We start from the raw sequence: 23,802 nt of genomic DNA on the forward strand, positions 1-23,802 counted from the left end.
AATCAGTCTTCGTGTATTTCACAACACTTCAGCATGTTATTCTTATTAAGTGAGGGCCATTTTAAAGAATTTTTTACCCAAGCAAAGTCTCTGAGAACCTGACACCTTGTAATTCTGGAGACTCCAGGAAGGTTGCAGTTCTGGAAAATGATGGTGCCGGAGACTAAATGGTTCCTGATGGTTTCTCACCTAATTCTTGACATTAATTCCAAATTCTTTTGCAGTTAACGTGTCTTTTCCTCTCCACCTGTTTTTTTCTGACCGTGCTGACCCAATGAGCATTTCGCTGCCCAATGATCATGCCTTAACTTTGCTAATTCTATTATTGCATTAGTATTGCATCCTTCTCATGGGCATTTAGTAATTGTTTTACTTTTATTCTTGAGTTCAATCTCATTTTTGGCTCATTTTATCTGTAAAAGAAAACCTGCCTAATAATTCTGCACACCTGAAATAAGGAGTTTTTAACTTTCAGCCTTCATGGGCAATTATATATAACTTATAAATGATTAAATACAAAATTGATAGAAGTTACTAAGATTGATGTGGTTTGGAATTGGTAAAATGTTCTTGGAAAAAAAAATATGACCAGAATATCAACTTGCCTAATAATTCTGCACACAGTGTATATCTATGGTTAAAACTCTATTCAACAAGGATACAGTGCTGTTTGAAACCAAGCCAACTTGCAGTCATTTACCACAGAATATAGCCTAATTGATTTCAGTTTGTAAGATAAATGTAGATTGCGTTTATAATGGAAGTCTATGGGACTGGGACAGTTGGCAAGGGGTTAAAAGCAAAAATTACAGTTTTAACTAAATTCAACTTTTTATAAAATGTTATTAATAATAAAGTGCAAAACAGAAAAGTCCCTATCTTCCAAACTATGTCTTTAGACTTTGATATAGACTACCTATAATAATTCAAAATATATAATTTATATTTTTTGTGCGGTCGGGACGGATTACGCGTGAAATTGCATACATACGTTATGTTATTCTCGTACACACAGAGAAAAGCAAGTATGTTTAGCATGAATCTTAAAAATTATGATAAATCATTCAGAATGGCAAACCTCCGGTGAAACAAAGTTTGGAAAAAACTAATTTATTAGCCTATTTATTTATTTCTATTCCCATGCTGATCTCTGTAATCCTATCGAACCACATTCATTTTTGATCAGATTGACATCTGCAGTATTTAATGACTCATGTTTAATGTTATATTCCTTGTACTGAGAACCAATGAGAACATTTTTGTCTTTTATGAACGTTTAAAATATATTAACCAAGATTAAGGAATGTGCTTATCTAGCTATATTAATTTATTTTGTATTTTTTAAGTACGGTAATTTTCTGCCAGGACATTGTCCTGTAACTTAACAGACATTTCTGTTCATTATAAAACAACACAATGTGCAAAATTCAAAATACAGGTAAAACACCTGAAAAAATAATACAGTAGGCTACATTGTGCCATAATTTTTACGAATCTTTTATACGGTGTACATGATTAGCTAGTTTAAGCACTAATGCTGATGATATAAGCCATTTATCAGTCACAGGTAAAATGTTACATCTTGTGGCTATATACTTTCTAAATAGTGTGTACCTTACGATTTATTCCAGCATTAAGCCTTTAACCTTTTTTACGTCAAGAAAACAAAGAAAGGCTGCAAATGTTTAGGGTAGCGAGTTTAAAATTTTATTTATAATATGATACAAGAATAGTTTGTGCAAGAAATGGATGGGAACGTGGACCTGTACAATATTAACAAAATGTATTTGTAATGTAATCCAATGACAAACACACAAAGCACAACACTCAGTTGCTCAGTTTGGCCATGATTGTGTCAAGGATACATCTCATCAAGATATATATATTTTTTTACACAACATTTCAGCTTGTATACATTTATTGGTTTATAAGGTTTTATATATATGTATATATGTATATATATATATATATATATATATATATATATATATATATGAATATAAAGTGCAAAAACAAGAACACTTACAGTGAAGGCATGGCCCTGAAGTGCTGTATGTGACAACATGCGTGTCTTTGTACTCGTGCGCTTGTGTGTGGGACTCTATCCATGTACAATATGGCCGAATGGACAGACTGTCATACACACACACACACAGGTAAGCAGACACACACTGAATATGGCCTAGGCTGGACTGACGTCAAATGAAATTCAACCCCTTTCCAGCACAACGACGAATATGCAGTTCAACATCATTCATCTATTTGCAATACATTTGAGTCTGTGCAATAAGTTGAGTTATACAAATACAATTAATATGAACAGCTGAAAAAAACGAGCTAACATCTAAATTTCCCCTTTTTACATTTAAAAATAGACATTATTTGTATAATATCTCTCCTTCGGCCTCAGTAAAATAGCACCACAGGGTTGCACCTTTCAAGCCTAGAAATACAAAATTACCTGATAGAAGAACTGAGCGTTGTCTTGCTTTGGAAGAGTAAGGCATTTTCGTCGTTTTTGAAAGGATAAGAAAAATACATAAGCACTGTTAATTGACTAGATTACATTTTATATCGCATATAATTATATGGTTTGCCTTTCGTTCATATATTTTTAAAATGTAATTTCTCTTTCGCAATTCTTCGCGTGAAGATGTTTCGTTGTAATGATCAATTTTTTTTTTTTTTTCCTAAAGCAAGTCCGTGTAGCATCACAGTTGCGGTTTATCATTCTGTCAAGAGAATGTGTGTCGGTGTCCGTCTCCTGCTGTCCAGTTCATGTTTTTTCTGTGACAATCCTTAGCCTAGTTTTGCTGAGAGCCCTAGCGAAATGGAAAGGAATATTTTTAATAATCATTTTCAAACTTTTCATGACCTATTACCAATGTATGGAAGCTTGGTTCCACCATGGAATAAAAAATTAATTAATTAAAACTGCTCATTTTTATCTCACAATTCTGACTTTTCAAAGTTTTTATCTACAATTCTGACTGTTTTTTTTTCTTCTCAAAATTGCTAGAAAAAAATTTGAATTTAAGATTTAAACTCAACATTCAGAGAAAAAACGTCAAAAAAAAATTGTGAGATCTAAACTCAACATTCAGAGAAAAAACTCAAAATTACGAGATGTAAACTCAGTATTCTGTGAAAAAGTTGAAAAATTATATTGAAAAATATATAGAATATATAGAAAAATTTTCTTACAAAAACAGATTCACAAAATGAACAATAATCATGCTAATTAAAAAACTAACCGAGTTTGTTCTCTTGCGTTTCCAGCAGTCAGGGTTGAGACGTTTCTGTTCCTCGGCCAGAGCTTTGGCCTCCATGGTGTACATCCTCCTCTCCTCGTTCTTCATCTTCTTCCATTTATCGCCCAAAATCACGCTGATGGCTCTGAGTAAATTAGACATGAAAACCTCGCTTTAAGAGAAAGACCCAAACAACCGGACAAATTTCACTGTTTCTAAAGGTAGTCAGCATGTTTATGTAACAATAGATTTGTTTTGGCCAAATGGTTTTTCCTGTTCTACGGAAGAAAAAGACTATTTCCCCCTCCGTTTTAGTTAGAATGCTGCCTATGTAGGAAACTGACAGCGTAATTTTGGTTAATTTAATGTACTTTTGTCAATTATTATTATTTTTAAATATTTCTATTTAGATTTATTTTTTATTTGAGATTTAATTTTAGTCATTTTGTACTTATGTTTATTTAAATTAGCTGCTCATGCAACATTTCTACTATTTTTCCATTTAATATTTTTATTTGACAAAAAACAGTTTTTGTATTCATCTGTCTGCTCGCGGCACATCCACACACCTGTTGTCTTTGCCGGGGTACATCTGTGTATATTCCACCCTGTACTTCTTGGCAAAAAGCATGAAGGCATTCATTGGCCGCTTGCACTTTGTGGGTGTGGCTCCAGAGTTTCCTGAGGCATGGCTGCGCTGTGATTTGCTGCTGGGGGAGTGATGGGAGGAGCTGAGGGCCTCGAGTTTGTCGCAGTCGGGACTCACAGCGCCCCCGCTGGACTGCGATGCCCGACGCTGACGTGCCATACTGCTCAGAACGTACACGGCAGAAGAGTCGAGAGGGGTGAAGTCATAACTGTGTGGGGTGAGAAAACAGTCAACATCTTAAACACAGTAAGCTGAAGCCAATTCAGTTCTTATCTCTGATGATATCTCTCTATATTTTTAGTATTATTAATAATTTATAATAATAATTGGATTCATCTATAAAAACTAAACTAAAACTAAAATTAAATACGAGACTCTAGTTGAAAACAAGTAGCAAATTAGGTCTCATATGAGACAAAAAAAATTAATAAATACATTTTGCTTAAATAAATCATATTGACAATTATCCATGCAATTTCTCATTACCATAATCTCAACATTAATGTGAAAAAAAGATCAATTATATGAAGTGTTTGCACATTATGGTAGTGTTTGTTCTGAATTTTAAAATTATTTTATTTTAGTATTTTTACTATTTCATGTAATGAGACTCGCCCTTGAAAATAATAGTAATTACAAGAAAAACTAAATCTGATACATTCCATTAATTTTAAACATGAAAATACTGTCATAACGGGGATCCTTAAGTGTTTGAAAAATGTTATTATCAACTATTGTGAATTTCATTAGTAATTTTGTGATTGTTTATTAGTTTTTTTATATATTTCTATTTAGCTTTAATTTGTCTTTCAATTTTAGTTTTAGCAATTTTAGTCCTTCAACTTATAATATTTCAGCTAATTACCAAGAAAACGTTTTGTGTTTTTCTATTTTTATTTATCGTATTCTATTGCAGCTTTATTTCAATTAACGAAAACTATTATTAATAGTGTTAGTTGTCGTTAAAAACAATAACAACACAGGTACCTCCTAAAAGTGTCAAAAACGACTGAGTCGTCACAGTTGATGGCGTCGCGGTGTCCTGGTGGCAGACACAAGTCTCCAACCTCCATGTCATAGCAGGGAATGCCGTGCTGTACAACAGTAAGGCTCGGATAGAAAGAAGACCACCCTAACACACGTGCACAGATTAGATTCAAATTCCCAAATCACATTTATCTTTTAATGATACTGCATAGAAACAGACTTCTGCATTTACCTTTATTTTTCACAAAAAACGGATGGTCCGAACTGCACTCGGCGGTCAGAAGCCCTGCTTCAGAGCAACCAGGGTCAAAGGTTAATTTCAGGACGGACTGGCCGAAAGACACACTCTCCTCAAAGACCACCAGCTTTAGCCCATCAGAGCCGTAACTCTGCGAGACAAACAATCTTAAATTACTTTGGCAATAAGATTTTTCAATGCATTTTTAAAAGTTACTACTTGATGAAATCATTAATGGAACAGTTTGACCAAAAATGAAAATTTGCTGAAAATGTACTTATCCTCAGGCCATCCAAGATGTAGATGAGTTTGTTTCTTCATCAGATTTGGAGAAATGTAGCATTACATCACTTGCTCAGCAATGGATACTGTGCAGTGAATGGGTGCCGTCAGAATGAGAGTCCAAAAAATGATCTCATCTAAATCAGGTGGATTACTTGTGGATTATTGTGATGTTTTTATCAGCTGTTTGGACTCTCATTCTGACGGCACCCATTCACTGCAGAGCATCCATTGGTGAGCAAGTCATGCAATGCTACATTTCTCCAAATCTGATGAAGAAACAAACTCATCTACATCTTGGATGGCCTGAAGATGAGTACGTTTTCAGTAAATTAAAATGTGTGTGAACAATTCCTTTAAAAGGTGAAAGAATGACATCTGACTGATGTGTACATCATTACCTTCATTGGGTTGGACTGTGTTCCTCTCTCGTCATCTGAATCTTCATCCGACTCCATCACGTCCTCTGCATCCTGCCACTCCACATTCAGACCTTTGTGGAAGCGTAGACGTGTTCCTGGAGGAAAAAGACAGAGACAAGTGTTTGAAAAGAGATCTCCATATATCAAAAGACAGAAAAGTTAAGCCTAAACTCTTTTTTAAAAATAAAACTTCAATACAGTTATGTAAGAAACAAACATGGGTGTGAGGACCAGAATCTGTTCTGAGGACTCATTGGCCCTCCTGTGACCCAGAGACACGCCTGTTTTCCCTTTTTACTCCTGCTGCTCTGCATTAGTAACAGCAGAAGGTGCTGTTCACCACATTTCTTGAACTCACTGATAAATAAAACTGCAATCACAATATCAGCTGTTATTTTTTTCCTAAGTTTTTTGGGAACACTTTATCTGTGTCTTTACCTTTCAGGAAGCAATGCCAGGCAGTGGAGGGCCAGGAATGGGACCATCCCAGGTCATCATCATCGGACAGAGATGACATGCAGAAAATGCCTGACTCTGACTCACTGCTGGCCTGTAAAACGCACATAAAACAGCCTCAAAAGTATGTACTATATGCTATTTACTCTTTAACTCTCAGCCAGGGTCTAAAATTAACAGTAAATAAGATTACTGCGCCATGTGGCCGCTAACTTTATTAGGAACCGTAACATAATGCATGCTTTCAGTTGAACTGTACGAATGACGGAGACGTATAGTAGATATAGTTTTACAGAGAGATTAACTTGTAAACAGTGTTATATAACTAAAACTATTCAAATTAGTTTTCATTAATTGAAATAAAGCTGAAATGAAACAAAATCTAAATTTGATGAAAAAAATGGAAAAAAGAAAATGAACTAAAATTACTATAACTGAAATAAAATAAGGCTAAACAGAAATATTTTCAAATTATAAAAATTTGTTAAAATAAAGCTGAAATGAAAAAATAAATAATATAAATACCAATAATAATAATAATAATAAGGCTAAACAAAAATATTAAACTGAATTAAAAATAAGGCTAAACAAAAATATTTTGAAATTATAAAAGCAAAGCAATATTACTCAAATTAAAATGAAAACCAGGGTTATTACAGTTAAGGACAACTAAAACTATTCAGAGTATTTTTTTATTCAGAGTATTTAGACATGTTGCTTTCGGCAACTAACTGAAATAAGTTTAAGTTGAAGCACTACGATTACTAACTGGAAATAAATAAAAAGTAAAAATTAAATAATAAAGTTAATTAATTTAAAAATAAAACTAATAAAAATGATAAAAGCACACAAAATTACAAAATATTAAATTAAAATGAAAACTGAACATATAAAAATAAAACCTAATTAAAAATATAAATAAATACTATAATAGTATATAAATGATATTAAAATTACACAGATATGCTGCAAATGACAAAATGGCTGATACTCAAACCTGAATGACTTAGTTTCTTTTGTGGAACATAAAAGAAGGTATTTTGAAGACTGTTGGTACCAAAGCTGTTTTTTCTCAAATTATCTTCTTTTATATTCCATAGTTTATGTTAGGCTGTTGTAGCGTAAATGTTTATGTGCAATACATTTTATGATGAATCAAATAAAATATTTCTTTCCAAAGCTACTATTTGTAATGTCTACTTAATACTTTCTCATTTAACACAAAAATAGCTTTAAATAATCTTTTGTGGGTATTTTCAAAGCCAAATGTAACCGAATGTAATTTGCGATTAATCGCATCCAAAATAAAAGTTTTTGTTTACATAATATATTTGTGTGTGGTGTATATTTACTATGTACATATAAATACACACACATACATGTATATATTTAAGAAAAGTATGTTATATTGATATATTAAATATATAAGTTACATTAATATAAATATATACATGTAAATATTTTCAAAATATATACTGTATGTGTGTGTGTTTATATATGCGTGTGTGTTTATATATGCATAATAAATATACACAGTACACACATATTACATAAACAAAAACTTTTACTTTGGATGCGATTAATCACGTTTTTTTTCTCTTTTTTTCATGCATGGCAAACTTTCTCAGTTCACTCACCATTGGCAAGTGTGGCAATAAGTTTATTCTGGATCTTGATAACAGCACATAACATTTTCAAAAACTCTTAAGCCATTCATGAAATCCCATTATAAGTGTTTGCATTTGTAAAGGCCCGCAGCGATACCCTGGTGCGGCGGCGTTCTCTCATGTGGCTGCGGGCAGGACTGGGGGCGCTGCTGGAAGACAGAGGGGGTCTAGCGTAGGAATGTAAACTGCTACTGTTGGAGAAGATGTGAACAGGAGAAGACCTGCAATGAAAATACATCATCAGAACAGTCCGAGCTGTGCGATTTACATTCATGTGCAATTGTATAAATGCCAAGATTTCCTGACCGGTTGTGTGGGGCGTTCTGGAGCAGGGGGCTTTGAGGGCTGGTGGCGATGTTGGCCAGCTCGGTCAGCCAGTTTGTGTGTGAAACATTGCCCTCAGGCCTGGAGCTCCGGCCCTCGACGGGCCCCTCCTCATGATGCGACACGCCCGGGGCCACCTGGAACACACCCGAGGTCAACTGGTCATCCTGCACCTCCTGCAGCTCAGGCAGATCATCTGTACAGACAGAAACATAGTATTTGGAATCGGAAATTTGATTTTTACGCTTTCAGAACAAACCATGAGTGGCAAATCTAATTACCGTACTCCATGTGACTTTCATTAGAAGGGCAGCCAGGTGAGGAGGGCAGGCACTCATTGCATTTAAGCAGATCGAAGGCCTCGTCCATACCTGAGCTCTGTGTCTGGACTTCCTGGACTCTCTGAGGGACCGACTGAGTTTTCACTTCCCACACCATATTATAACATGTCAGCTGGGCAGGCTGTGAATGCAAGAGAAGCGTTAAAGCGAAAGCAAAACGGGTAGGTAATTTCCAAACCAGCTTACTTGCACAGGTTTTACTTTGTAGGCATTTGTTTTGAATGAATGAAACGAATGAATGACTGCGGGACAACAGAAGTAAACACTGGAACAACTGTTCTGTTGGGTGGCCTATTGTGCAATATGTTCTTGGCCACTGTTCGATCACGTTGAGCACTGGCAACATTCATTTCACAATTAAACGAGAGTCGTCAAGGCTTGAATCCTTAATAAAGCAAATTTCGTCGTGTTAAATAACGCGTTTTGTTTGTGGCCCGTTTCTGTGAAGCGCGGTCACCTGACCCGCATTGCACGCAAGGCTTGTTTATAAACTTTCTGAGACTTGGCGCATGCGCAGCGCAGCTCATTCATTCATAACTGCGTAACAACAGGGGATCAATAACAGCGATAGATTGCGCTGGAAAATTCTCCATAACTTTGGAGAATCGCAGATGGAAGTCCCCCCGTTCGATCCGATCGAAGATACGTCCGTGTTTACGAGCGGAAAGCTTTATTTGTGGCCATTTTCGCTCGCTCGACGGTTTCAGTTTTTCCACACAGGAAGAAAATAAGAATTTCCTGCATTCGCGAATAAACAAACACAAAACAGACGCAAGCGCGGTAGATGTTTTGGTTTATAACTGATATTTTAACACGAATATTGTCGTTGTTAAAGCTGGACACGAGAACAATAACTTCAATACGGCTGTCGCAACAACACGAAGGTCTTTGTTTGAAAAAATCGCCAAAAACTCATTAACAACTGCGGTATCAAATCAAACCACATCTTACACAGACCATCCAACTGTCAGATGCTTGATCGATGTAAAATAATGAAGATAAATGTTTAAAAATGAACTCAAATGTCAAAAGCGGGAGCTGTAAACAAAAGAATGTCAACAAGTTGAGACATGGTACATCAAGTCCTTCTTTTTACCCTACTGTAATGAATGGAGACCCTGTTTTCTGCTGGGTTTTAAGGAAAAAACAGGACAGGCTGTGTTTAATTATTGTCGCTATGGTGAGGTAGAGAATTACTAAACCACAAGCAAAACAACAAACGTCACAGAGAAAAAAACCCATCAAGTAAAAAGTTGACATTTGCGATCGAAACAATGAATGACAGTCTTTTTGCTCCCCGCGAACTCAACCGTCACCGTCTCAAATAGCCACGCAGAATAAAGTTCATTGACATTACTGTTTAGTTTCGTGATAATATTTCAACAACTTTTTTTACTTACCAAACCTGTCGCCATTACCGAGTATCTCTGGCATTCTCAGCGAAGGCAGGACTGATTACTTTTAGATCTGGCCTCCCATTGGTGGAGACGCACGTCAGTTTGGTGAGCTCGAAGCGCGATTGGCTAGTCGCTCGCTCACTGGGTTAGACTTGGATGGGTTTGTTATTGTGTTTGTGATTGGTCAGTTTTGCATGCCCGTTACATCAGGCGTGAATCTCATTGGTTGAGACGGATTTTTTTAATGAAGACCCGCCCTCTTTGTTAAATAGGGGGATTTGAGGTATGCATTGTCTTAAGACGTTGTAAACAAACATAAAACAACATTAGTCCTTGCATTTGGGTTAAATTACAGCTCATTAAAAGTGAAATAGCTAATGGTTGGCCGCATAAGTACAGGTTATGGACCCAATTAATGATATAATATCACATCTGAGGAAGTTCATTTTTGATGGCATTTCTATTTCTAATGTTACTACTCAGTGATGTAACACATGCATCATGACATATCATAACACATGCATGTTATGCATGAATGAAAAGGAATCATTTGTAACATAAGATTTGAGAGCTGTAATAATCACAACGTGATTTTTAAATACAAAATTGTTCTTTATTTGAATGGAAAGTCAAATATAACTGACGGTATAGTACTGGGCTCTCTTGCACCAAGAGACTGTAGACCTTTGATCCATTTTCAGGACATAAAAAGCATTAGCAACTTCGCAATTAGGCTGCAGAAATTCACACAGAAATGGTACAGAAATGAGCACTGATTGGCAATTAAAAGTCTTTTTTTCCCCCCTATGAACAGGGTAGAAATGGTGTAAAGGTACACTGACACACAGATATGGTTTAGGGATTCACTACAGGTTAGTTTACCAACAGACAAACCTGTGGGGATCTACATGGGAAGAGGTGATGATGGCTAAGCTGTTCATATTAGAGGTAGACAGTAATGAATTCAGTAATGTTTTAGGAAGAAATGGATACTACTAGTAATGCATATGACTTGCCGTGAAGCAAAAGATCCAATCAACAAGGACAAACTTCTCATACGTCAAGAGATAGAGAAAAACAGTGTCCAAATACTGCAGGAATGAAGAATAAAGCAAGTGTTTTGAAGAACATTATCAAAATGCCAAAAGCTACCAGAAACAAAGTAAACGTAACTCAAAAATAAACACAGGAAAAGAGAGGAATCATTCAGACTTCGTCATAGAGAGAGCAAATGTCATTGGTAACTTTTTGAGCATCTAGAAAACGAATGTGAATGTACAATTTGTGCATGTTGAATACATCATAATTCATTGTGAAATGCTTTAGTTATTCAAAAAAATTTAAGATGTGAACAATTCATAAAAATGTGCTACACCATTTTAAAACCGACAGAAGATACACAATGCCTATATTTATTATTCTTATGTGACAGTGAGGAGTTTCTGTAAAAGATTGTGCAAAAACAAGAAATTGAAAACATGTAGCGCTGTGCAACCTCAAGTTCACCCAGAAATGAAAATTTGCTGAAAATGCACGCACCCTCAGGCCATCCAAGATTAGGATGAGTTTGTTTCTTCATCAGATTTGGAGAAATGCAGCATTACATCACTTGCTCAGCAATGGATCCTCTACAGTGAATGGGTGCCGTCAGAATGAGAGTCCAAACAGCTGATAAAAACATCACAATAATCCACCTGATTTAGATGAAATTATTTTTTTGGACTCTCATTCTGACGGCACCCATTCACTGTAGAGGATCCATTGCTGAGCAAGTGATGTAATGCTACATTTCTCCAAACCTGATGAAGAAACAAATTCATCTACATCTTGGATGGCCTGAGGGTGAGGAAAATTTTCATTTTTTGGTGAGCTATTCCATTAAATTATGTATTTTCATTACACTGGCATCAAAGTGCAATAATATTCAGACTGCATTTTCATTTTTATATGTAATCGAGTCTGTGCATCTCCATCTCCTTTTCTCATATCGTATTCTCAAGCAATTTGAAAGTTTACTAACTCCTGGAAATGTAATGAAACTTGAGTATAAAAGTCAACGTGAAACAGTTTGCAACTCATTTTACTTCTGTAATCTGAAGTATTTATGAGTTAAATAGGATATTCAACAAGAAAAAAAATAGGTAGGACCTGATTTTATTGAGCAGAATTGATTGGACGGTTAAAAAAAGGGTGTTTCATACCAGAATTCATTTATGACTTCAAATGTTGTTTTAGAGGGATTGCAATTTTAATACAAACTTAAAAAAAAAAAAAATTATTATTATTATTAACGTGCTCTAAGTAAATACGTTCAATTTAGTTTTCATGTTGACTTTAAACTCTGGCATGTAGTCCATAATTCATTATAAGTAACTGTTCACATTTTTTGTAACAGGTGTCATCAAGATGCAATTCATGAATCTCAGATGCAGAATTCATGTTTAGTCAAAAATGGTGGCTCGCAGTAAAAATGACTTACATAACACTGAAAACATTTGACAAATGCTCAACAGCAGATTTAAAAATTCAGAAGAATAGCTTTAAAAGAATAAATTAACATATTACTGTGCTGTATATGGCATAACAATGCAGTCTTTGTGTAAAAGATGCAGCATGTGAAAGAAACACAAACCAAGTTTAAAAAACGAGAAAAATTTCGATAAACACACCGGTACCAAATCCCCAAACCAAATAACCACGAGGAAACTCCCATAAACCTCGAGTACCCTGGAGGAAAGCGCTCACATTTGGCTTTTCACATCTAAAAAAAATCATGATCATTGACACACACCGGAGTTTCACATCTGTGAATGCAAAACAATAACTTCAAGCTTATGACCTATGTTAACACGATTTCTTGACCATGATGACAGGCCTCTACTTACCATTTTCTCATCGTTTCACATTGCATTTTAAGTTTGCGATGTTTATTGATTAACTGATTTCATGCATTCGGCTCCTCTATTGCAATGTGACTCCCGAAGAGAGTGATCAGCTGCTCCTCGTAATTCGCTATGTTTCGTTTCATGATGTCCATGCAGGGGCCTAATATCCTCTCAAACGCCTGCACGTCCATCGCTGTGGAACACAAGGTGAATGATCACATGACCCGCCGTGCATCTGCGATGCATTATGTTATATCACTTATAATGCATTACCTAAGCATTTGACGTTGTCCATGGCATACGCAGAAGCCGCCCGTGGCTTGTTAGTGACGAGCGCCAACTCTCCGAAATACTGGCCTCTAGAGCATGTGGCGATTTCCACCTCCTCGTCTTCAGTATCGTTTTTCGACTAAAAAATAACAATGTCATGTAAATGCATGTGAATCTTTTAAAGCTGAAGGATTTATTGGATTATTAGGATGCATAATGAACCGAATTGTGCTGATTCTTTGTTAAAACAAACATGTTTGACTCACTTTGCTCCTCTTCATAGTGATCCTGACGTGTCCTGACTCTACGATGTAGAAACAATCTGCCAAATCACCCTGTGAAAACAAGGTAGTAGTTTGGGGTCGGTAAGATATTTTCATATTTTTCAAAGAGTCTTTTCTGCTCACCAAGGCTGCATTCATGTGATCAAAAATACAGTAATATTGTGAAATATTGTTGTAATTTAAAATAACTGTTTTCTATTTGAATACATTTTAAAATGTAATTTATTCCTGTGATCAAAGCTGAATTTTCAGCATCATTACTGCAGTCTTCAGTGTCACATGATCCTTCAGAAATCATTCTAATATGCTGATTTGCTGCTCAAGAAACATTTATTATTAGTAGTAATAGAATGCAACACAGAAAACAGCATTTATGTGAAACAGACAAATAAATCACTTTATAAATGTATTTAATTTTAAGTATTTTTAATTTTAATAACTAACCCTTGCTGAATAAAAGTATTAATTTCTTATAAAAAAATCTAACTGATATTATATAACATTACTGTACATTACATCAGATATAAATACATTATAACATTATATACAAAATACATTATAACAGATAACTAATTTACTAATTCAAATTACTTTTCCAGTTTTTTTGTAATAAAAAAAACAACTGTTAAAAATTTGTACTCACAAATTGTACTCAATCTGATTAAATATATTAGTGCTGAGCATAAATACAGAAATTAACCAGTAAAAGAAATGTCTAGGCCTTTACATTTCCAGGTTTTTCATGACTGTGGGAACCCATAATAATTGCTTAAACGTTTATTAGTGTCAAAACTGTCTAACCTGAGCAATGATCTGTTCCCCGCTGTTGTACACTTTGGTCGACAAGACATCAACAACCTTCATTCTCTCTGAAACCTGAAAACAAGAGACACATTTATTTATAAAATCAACAAGAGAACTGCGCATGCAGACAAAAACTCAAATCACTTACCACAAAATAATAAAATACAGTTAGCAGATAGCATGTTGGTAGAAGTTGCAGGGATGAATGCAAAAGTGTGTGTGTTCAAACCTCCAGTGACGTGAGCAGTGGAAGAGTCCCGATGAAAGCCTCGTACATTTTTCTTTTCTTTGCATTATTCTTTAAGATGATCCTTCTGAATGTCAACCGATCCTAGAGACATTTAAGCCAAAAAAAATAAAATTTTGAATAAAATAATTAATAATATTTTACACTCAAGAGAGATTGAATTTTTGTAGTTCTATAATTTCAGTATTTTCTATGAAAAGCAGAGGGCGCTCTGACACAAACGATACATGAAATGCTCTTGGAGAAAGAAACAAGATATTTAGCATCTGATTTTACTGTAAACTTAAATAGCAGGTTGTTTTTTTGCCGAAACCAGTTGTTTAGAAAATGATGTACTGCAAATTCATTAAAATATCTTTTTTTTTTCTCAGAAGAAAGAGTCATTCAACTTTGGACTATTATGGGTGAGTAAATGATTGTTATTTTAGATTTATTTTTGTTATTATTAGTATAATATTTTGAATTAGATTTTATTTTTTATTATTTTAATTTGAGTTAAGTTGTTGTTGTGTTATTGTCTTTTATTTCCTTTATTACTTTCAAATTTTAGTTTGAATTATTTTAGTACTTCAACTTTAAACGAAAATGAGAAATGTCGCCTTGGTAGCTGAATTAAAATACATTTATTTATTTTTTTAAATATATTTTATTTTATTTCAGTTAATGTTTGTTTTATTACATGAAATACATTTTTTTTAATGGTTTTAATTATGAAAGCTAATTTCTGCCACAAAATGAAAAAAATAAAAAAGGTAATTGCGACTCTTTATCTCACATTCTGACTTATTTTTATATCTTACAATTAAGTTTTTTTATGAACTGTAAGATATACGAAAGGTCAGAATTGTGAGAAAGAACGTCATTTACGTCATGAGATTCTAACTTTATCTCAATTCTGACTCAATCAGAATTGTGAGAGAAAAAGTCGCAACTACCATTTTTTTTTAATAATCCAGGAAGGAAACTGGCTTCCATAGATAAAGGGATAGTTCCCACAAAAATGAAAATTCTGTCATTAATTACTCACCCTCATGTCGTTCCAAATCCGTAAGACCTTTGTTTATCTTCAGAACACAAATTAAGATATTTTTGATGAAATCCGAGAGCTCTCTGACCCTCCATAGACAGCAAGGATCATACACTCTCAGAAATAAAGGTACAAAAGCTGTCACTGGGGTGGTACCTTTTCAAAAGGTACACTTTTGTACCTATTAGGTTCAAATATGTACACTTTAAGTACTAATATGTACCTTTAAGGTACCAAAATGGACCCTTTAGGTACAAACATGTAGCTTTTGAAAAGATACCGCCCCAGTGACAGCTTTTGTATCTTTATTTCTGAGAGTGTAACACGATCAAGGCCCAGAAACGTAGTAAGGAGATCGTTAAAATAATCCATGTGACATCAGTGGTTCAACCATAATTGTTTAAAGCTACGAAAATACTTTTTGTGCACAAAGAAAACAAAAATAACGAATTCATTCAACAATTCGTCTCCTCCGCATAGTGCAATTTTGGAGAGTATCACATACATAACGTATGCATCATATGTAAGCGGATACGTTGTTTACGTTCAGATCAAAGCAAAAAACAAAGTAAACAGCGTATCCGCGTACGGCGCTGCTGACACAGAACAGCATACATTGTTTATGAATGTGATACTCTCCAAAATGGCGCTATAGTGTGACGTGGTGGAGACAAATTGTTGAATGAAGTCGTTATTTTTGTTTTCTTTGCGCACAAAAAGTATTCTCATAGCTTCGTAAAATTATGGTTGAACCACTGATGTCACATGGACTATTTTAATAATGTCCTTACTACCTTTCTGGGCCTTGAACGTGTCAGTTGCATTGCTGTCTATGGGAGGGTCAGAAAGCTCTCGGATTTCATCAGAAATATCTTAATTTGTGTTCCGAAGATGAACGAAGGTCTTACGGGTTTGGAACGACATGAGGAGAGTAATTCATGACAGAATTTTCATTTTTGTGTGAACTGTCCCTTTAAGAATCATGGTAAACGATGACAGAAATGACTCACGAGGCACCACAGGGCTCCAGGTGAGGTAGCGATGATGGTGGCGGCCCTCTGCGTGTTGTACATGAGGGCCAACTCTCCAAAACTCCCACGGTTGTCATAAGAGCCCACGGTCCGCGTGGTGCCTTCCACTTTCAACATGATGTCAAATGTTCCTCTGCGCAAGAAACACAACGAGATATCGATGTCTGAGAGGTTTAAACACCAACATCAAGATCCAAAGATGAATCATTTATACCTCTCAATGACGTAGAAGTTGTCGCCATCGTCGTCTTGATCGATGATGTGCTCTCCGGTCACTACTACCTTCTCAAAAATGGCATCCAAGACTTGCGACATCTGCTCCTGTAGGTTTGGAGGGCAAAATATGAGCCTTTCTTATCTTAAAGAGAGAGTTCAGCTAAAATGGACTGTTCTGTCATTTTTATTTCATCTGTCAAATATAAAAGGAGATATTTAACAGATTTCAAGGTGAATAACTGCACACATTTGGGTTTGTTCCCAGTGTTATTATAGTTAACTAAAACTAAAACCATAAAAAATATTACTTGAAATAGAATAGATTAACTGAAAAAAAAAAAAAAAAATAAAAATCATTTAATTTAATAAAGAGTTATATTTAAATAAAGTAAAATATGATAAAAATGACAAACACACAATAGAAACAACAACAACAAAAAAACTTTAACAAAAATGAAAATGAAAAGAAAATAATTTTTTTAAAACTTTAAACTATTAATAAAATCTCTAATAGTATCTCACATTATAACTAATTATAATTATAACTGTAACTAAATTATAACTATAACTAAAACTTAAACATTTTTTTATTTGAAATAAAGTTAAAATAAAATATAAATATTATGAAAAATGACAAAATTGAAATGCTGCCTTGGCTGCTAACTTAAATAAATAAAAACTAAACCAAAACTGATATAACACTGACATAAAAATAAAATTAACGTAAACTTTAATATTAAACAAAAAAAGGAAGAAAAAAATAAAATAAATTGACAAAAGCATATAACAAAGCTACTAAAAATTAACACTAACACTGAAACTGACCCAAATAGTAATATAAAAAAACTAATTTAAAAAAATAAAACTAATATAAAAAAATAGAAATGTCTAATGCACATAAGAAAATTGCTAAAAGTTAAAATTAAGTGGAACCTGAAAATGTAAAAATAAAAGCTAATTCAAAAATATTAATAAAAACAAAATAATACTATAATAACACTGGTTTGAAGGACATTAAGGTGAGTAAATGATGACAGGTTAAAACATTTTTTTTTTTTTTTTTCATTTTTATTCCTTTAACATACATAATATGCAACATTAAATATAAAATATAAATATAAAATCTGGAACATTACTGAAGTTTAAATGTCAAATTTATTTATTTGTATTTTTATAGAATTTTATAGCATTTTTTCCCCCAGTAGCCTGTAGCACAGGAACTAAACAAGCCATCCATGTTAATCTTAGTGGTTGTCTGAAAACAAATTGGCCAAAACTCACATTTTATTCTCTCATAAACTGTTGATAATCTTACCTGGTCCAGGTTTTTGAACAGTAGGATGTCTTTGCAGGCTTCCTGTAGTCTCTGTCTCTGCTCGTCTGTTTTGGGGTGAGTGACCTGAAGGCACAGCAGAGCATGATGGGATACTGGGCAGCAGATGCCACAGAAATGCATACAAGAGGAGGAACTCTCTGTCGCCGGAGCATTTCAATAGCAGGTTTCGAGAGGCCACTCACCCTTGGTTCTCTCTCCTCTTCATCCTCATCAGGGTTGTACGCCTCCGCACAAACTGTCCAGAGACCAATGAATTCAGTAAATCAGAAGCAGGATTAGAGTCGAAAACAAATAAAACCAACCTGTCTAGACAACGCATTACTGTGCAATTAAAATACAGCGCTTTGTGCAACTTGTTAAAATAAAAACAAGCATCTGAATCTTAATGTCTACTTTCAAATACTGTTTTATTGGATAAATGGTTAACACCACATAAAAATGACCATACTGCCACCATTTACTCATCCTCACGTTCTTCCAGACCTTAATGACTCTTAATTCTTTAGTGAAACATAAAAGGAGATGTTTAACAGATTGTTCAAGCTACACTTTTACAAATCTGAAAATATAGTGACAATTTAAGAGTTGGAAGAATAAAAGAAGAATTTCAGTGAATAATAATTTAAATTTGGGTTTGGGTTTCTCACACAAGTCTAATCAAATCAAATCTAAAATTACAAACGTTGCTTTGACAGCTAACTGAAATGAGTAAAAATTTATTATAAATAAAAAATTTTTTTACCTAAACATTAATGTTAAAAAATCTAATAAGAAAGACAAAACACATAACAAAATGACTAAAAATGAAGACTAAAATGGAAATAAATACATTATTACCTAAAAATTAAGATTAAAACTGACATTAAATAAATTAAACCTAAATAATAATATTTAAAATAAAATAATAAAATGACAAAAGCACATAAAATTATAAAAATATAAACTAAAACTGATAAATTAAACCTAAATTGTAATATTTAACAGAAAATAAAATGACAAAGCACTTAAAATTCCTAAAAATAGAAACTAAAACTGAAATACATATAAATTAAACCTAAATAGTCATATAAAAAAACGAATAAAATTCTAAAAGCACATAACAAATATTCTAAAAATGTATTTAAAATAAAAAAAACAGGAAATATAAAATTAAAGCTACTTCAAGATAATAATCAATACAGTTCATGAGTTTTTTTTTTACAATGCTTTGTTATTTTATTGTATGGAAAACAGAAGCTCAGATGTTCTGCTAAACATCTCCTTTTATGTTCTACAGGAGAAAGAACGTCATACGGGCTTCAAAACAATATGAGGGTGAGTAAATGTGTAAACTCTCAGTTTTAGATGAACTATTGGAGAAAAGTTTGCGGGAAATCTGTTCTCTGTCTCTGCCTGTGTTACGCATGCAGCGAGAGAGATGAGAGGATCGGCTGCTCTCCTCTCCCACACGCCCCCACTATTCCTACTATAAATACCAGCGCAGAGATGACAAGACCAGGAACTCCACCGTCTAGATCGATACTCCACACGCAGACGAGCGAGACCTGAAGTTTCAGGGCCAGGAACCCTACAGGAACCGTCTAGACTGATCTAGCTCACAGCTCTAGATTGTTTACATCAATCCAGGGCCTATTACACAACGTTTGGTCCTTAATTTCAAGTATTCAGCTCATCTGATCTGCTAAAAAAATCACAGAAATAGAGGTCAAACATTTTGTGTTTTGTCTACATTTCTCTATACTGTACAGAATTCACTATCATTCAAAATATTGAATATTTTTTTTAATGTTTCTGAAAGAAGACTCTTATGCTCACCGGGGCTCCATTTATTTGACCAAATATACAGTAAAAACAGCAATATTGTGAATTTTTTTTTTAAATTTAAAATAACTTTCTTTTTTGAATATATGTTAAAATGTAATTTATTTCTGTGATCAAAGCTGAATTTTCAGCATCATTACTCCAGTCGTCAGTGTCACACGATCCTTCAGAAATCATTTTTATATGCTTATTTGCTGCTCAAGAAACGTTTTTGATGATTATCAATGCTGAAAACAGTTCATATTTTTGTGGAAACCATGATACATTTTTTTCAGGATTCTTTGATGAACAGAAATCTTTTGTAACATTATGTCTTCACTACCACTTTTTATCAATTTAATGCATCCTTTCCAAATGAAAGTATTAAAAATACCTTACTGAGACCCTGAACTTTTAGTGTAAGTCTACATTTTATGTCATTCTTGATCACATCTTGTCTGATCTGATCTGTTTTCAGTCACAGAGTTCAAACCTGACATGAAATAAACCAGATGGGGAACTACGTTTAACACTGAGTTTTTATAGAAGCCTTTTTCCATTACAATAAAGTGCCTGACAGATATATGTAGGGACGATTTATCTATCTATCTACAGAATCACATCAATATAAGGACTGAATATGCTCCTCTTCCTGACACTATAAACTCATCTCTTTTTAATTGACCACCAAACTTCTACTTTTCTCCATTACAATCATACTTCATTTCCTATTTCAGTCCGGTCTGTCAGCACAACACATTAAAATCCCTCTAACCGTCCTCACTTGTGGTTTATAGCGATCCACGAGAGACAGAACTTCACAGCATCTAAAACACTTTATTTCTGCAAACAAAGCTGATCTTCCATTAGCCAATTAAACCATTAGCTCTCTCATTCACTCAGTGAGAGCAGTAAAGGAGTAAATGATATGTTAACAAGACAAAAGGAACTCCGACCACAAATGCAAGGTCATTAACCAGAACTGGATGTTCTGTAAGATGGGAATTTTAAGTAAACTCTGTATACGTTAAAGAAATAGTTCACCCAAAAATGAAAATTTGCTGAGAATGTACTCACCCTCAGGCCTTTCAAGATGTAGATGAGTTTGTTTCTTCATCAGATTTGGAGAAATGTAGCTTTACATCACTTGCTCACCAATGGATGTGAATGGGTGCCGTCAGAATGAGAGTCCAAACAGCTGATAAAAACATCACAATAATCCACACCACTCCAGTCCATCAGTTAACATCTTGTGAAGAAAAAACCTTCATTAAGGCATTTTAGCTTTAAACCATCACTTCTGGTCAAAATACAAGTCTATATTTCATAATAACGCTTGCTTCAGTGAAAAAGTCCATCCCCTGTTGTCCTCTCACATCATATTTGTGTAAAACAGTTTTGGACTGTTTTTGCTTGTAAACGGTGTTTGATTCGTGCATATTTCTCTCCTGATTCAGACAAGACGACTTTTTCACTGGAGGAAGCATTATTATGGATTATGGACTCATATTTTACCTGGAAACATCGGTTTGAAGTTAAAAACATCTTAATGATGGATTTGTTTCTTACAACCACGCAGTTTTTCTCTTTTCAAGGCATTAATTGTTGGACTGGAGTGGTGTGGATTATTGTGATGTTTTATCAGCTGTTTGGACTCTCATTCTGACGGCACCCATTCACATCCATTGCAGAGTAAGTGACGTAAAGCTACATTTCTCCAAATCTGATGAAGAAATAAACTCATCTACATCTTGGATGACCTGAGGATGAGTACATTTTCAGCAATTTTATATTTTGGGTGAACTATTCTTTTAATTCTCTTTAGCCACCAAATCAGGTTCAACAATGAATTAGTAGTAGATAAGCAACAATATAAATCTTCATAGAAAGCTCATCTTAAAGCAGATGTGATTTATGTGATGAAGGCACTGGATTGAATTTACTACATTTTGTTTAGTTTTTCTTTTCAGGAACCCGATAATGAATTCAGATGCACCTAAAATAGGAGTTGGTAATCATATTACTGAAACAGACTCGTATAAGTATACTACTCGTGAACTGCATCGCCAGAAATTGACAAACTTACCAGAAGCTCTCCGGACAAATCTGTTGATAACCGGAGCTGAAAGGAAAGAAAGAAAAATTACTCACAGTGCATTACAATAAAATGGAATATTAATGCCTATAAAATATTCAATTCAAGATGCCACAGTAATGGCCTAGATGGATCCGTTTTCACCAAGAAGCATCTTTCTTCCTGACCAAAATCAAAACGTTTACATCATAATTGATACTCCCTCTGAATGACACACATCATCATCACATCTTCATGGAAATACAAAGCATTTGCATGCAAAAAACAACACAGGAAAAGGCCTAGTGCCAATATTTTGTCCTTATGCACACACAGCATCTTTTTTATGAATAAAGACCAGATCTTCCATAAGAAATGCAATTAAATTAGAACACTTAGATGATAAAAAACGGTAAGCGTAATAACAAAAATATCATTTAAAGCCAATTAAGCTTGGTCTTTTGTTCCAACCCCCATCTGCAGTGAGCTGACCACTCATTTTTTGACGGTAAAAAATGAGATGTGTGATCATGCGTTACCAGTGAACAAAAGATCCGTGTTTTAAGGCATTATTGTGCATCCGTTATGAAGGATGTCTGTATGAACGCTGATGTGATGGACGCGTCGCAATGAATGAAGGAAGAGCGCACGCACGCACGCACGAATGCATTACCTATGAATTCTTCATCATCGTCCTCGTCCTCTCCGTTTTCGGAGTCAATCTGCATGGCCTCTTCGATGAAGTTGACGGCTTTCCCCGCTCGCGCGGCTGAATTGTGCTCATTGCCAAACGCGCCGCCGCGGCTCTCGTTCTCCTTGAGACGCGTGAAGTACTGCAGCGCGAACTCCAGCAGATCCCCCGGCTGGTTCCTCAGGACCTCCACGGTAAAGCTCTGCAGAAGCTCCGTCAAGCCCTCGGGGATTTCTATACTCATTTCCTGACGGTGAAATGTGCGCAAAATTCGGCCCGATCTCGCGCGTAACGTTACAGCAGTCGGTACCGTTTCGCCGCGTCAGCTGAGAAGAATGATCCGCAAACGCGTCAGAGGGAACGCGACGGATTTCTCACTATTCCACCATCTGCGTCTGTTTCCTTTCGTGTCCGAGCGCGTCCTCTAATTCGCGGGCGTAAAAATGGCAGGGAATTCAAGAGCTGGCATCTTTTCTTTTCTTTTTTTTTGATGCGCTGCTGGCTACAGGAAAGCCGCGCATGTGATGCAGGAAACCATGGCAACCGGCAACCCTCTATTTGCGCAGGAGGAACGCGGACGCGACGCGATGAGCTAGAACGCAACGCGAGCTCTTAAATAATCACTGCGATTGCACCATGGTATTATGACATTTTTGGACACGTACTATGGTTTTTTATAGTAATAGTTGAAATCGCTACATTGGAGTGTATGTAAATACGGCACAGGCCTATATAAATATGGAAATCGTTCAGGACAATGGTAGGGAAGACCGGGGCTAGTTGTCACATATTTTTTTCTCATTTAAATATATTTCTCAAGATTTATTTAAAGTCACCTTAAGTACAGAAACAAACTTGACTACTAAAATAAATAAATAAATAATTTTAAATAAAAATAAATTGAACATATCCTTTATAAGTTTTAGAAGTCAGAAAGAGCTTTATTACCAAATATGTTTACACACACAAAGAATTTGACTTGACTACAGGAGCTTCCAGTGCAGGAGAAAGTACATAGTGCAAACACACATGATAGTGCAGACATAACGCAGTAGAGATGAAATATAACACTAATATAAGAAAAACAGAAAATTAAATAATGCACTATACACAGATGTAGAAG

General features: G+C 34.8%; 2 protein-coding genes and 1 long non-coding RNA gene across 6 annotated transcripts; 1 reads left to right on the forward strand and 2 right to left on the reverse strand.

Moving 5' to 3' along the window:
• Positions 1-1,924: 1,924 nt before the first annotated feature.
• hbp1 (HMG-box transcription factor 1) lies at positions 1,925-10,090 on the reverse strand. Of its 2 annotated transcripts, XM_058767621.1 has the most exons (11): positions 10,018-10,090; positions 8,558-8,738; positions 8,259-8,472; positions 8,050-8,173; positions 6,268-6,379; positions 5,809-5,924; positions 5,120-5,276; positions 4,888-5,032; positions 3,821-4,108; positions 3,255-3,396; positions 1,925-2,822 (listed from the first exon to the last, which is right to left on the reverse strand). In XM_058767621.1, the coding sequence occupies exons 1-11, from the start codon at positions 10,030-10,032 to the stop codon at positions 2,805-2,807; spliced, it is 1,512 nt and encodes a 503-aa protein (XP_058623604.1). In that variant the 5' UTR covers positions 10,033-10,090; the 3' UTR covers positions 1,925-2,804. The 2 variants fall into 2 exon arrangements, with proteins under 2 accessions (XP_058623604.1, XP_058623606.1); XM_058767623.1 differs by lacking the exon at positions 10,018-10,090 and having other exon boundaries at positions 8,648-8,738.
• LOC131534624 (uncharacterized) lies at positions 8,659-20,978 on the forward strand. 2 transcript variants are annotated; one of them, XR_009269397.1, is made up of 5 exons: positions 8,659-8,778; positions 13,453-13,517; positions 14,876-14,908; positions 19,391-19,428; positions 19,524-20,978. It is a non-coding gene; the product is annotated as an uncharacterized LOC131534624 (long non-coding RNA). The 2 variants fall into 2 exon arrangements; XR_009269396.1 differs by lacking the exon at positions 8,659-8,778 and adding an exon at positions 12,976-13,106.
• Positions 11,812-23,187, reverse strand: LOC131534623 (cAMP-dependent protein kinase type II-beta regulatory subunit). Of its 2 annotated transcripts, XR_009269395.1 has the most exons (12): positions 22,662-23,187; positions 22,001-22,036; positions 18,297-18,349; positions 18,094-18,177; positions 16,777-16,883; positions 16,542-16,695; positions 14,487-14,588; positions 14,255-14,329; positions 13,436-13,504; positions 13,173-13,308; positions 12,900-13,092; positions 11,812-12,818 (listed from the first exon to the last, which is right to left on the reverse strand). XR_009269395.1 is itself a non-coding variant. In XM_058767624.1 (11 exons), exons 1-11 carry the CDS (start codon positions 22,921-22,923, stop codon positions 12,959-12,961), a joined length of 1,212 nt encoding a protein of 403 aa, XP_058623607.1. In that variant the 5' UTR covers positions 22,924-23,187; the 3' UTR covers positions 11,812-12,958. The 2 variants fall into 2 exon arrangements, 1 of the variants encoding a protein (XP_058623607.1); XM_058767624.1 differs by having other exon boundaries at positions 11,812-13,092.
• Between the last annotated feature and the right edge of the window lie 615 nt (positions 23,188-23,802).

The sequence above is a fragment of the Onychostoma macrolepis genome, chromosome 25 (genome assembly GCF_012432095.1).
Source record: "Onychostoma macrolepis isolate SWU-2019 chromosome 25, ASM1243209v1, whole genome shotgun sequence".
Lineage (NCBI taxonomy): Eukaryota > Metazoa > Chordata > Actinopteri > Cypriniformes > Cyprinidae > Onychostoma > Onychostoma macrolepis.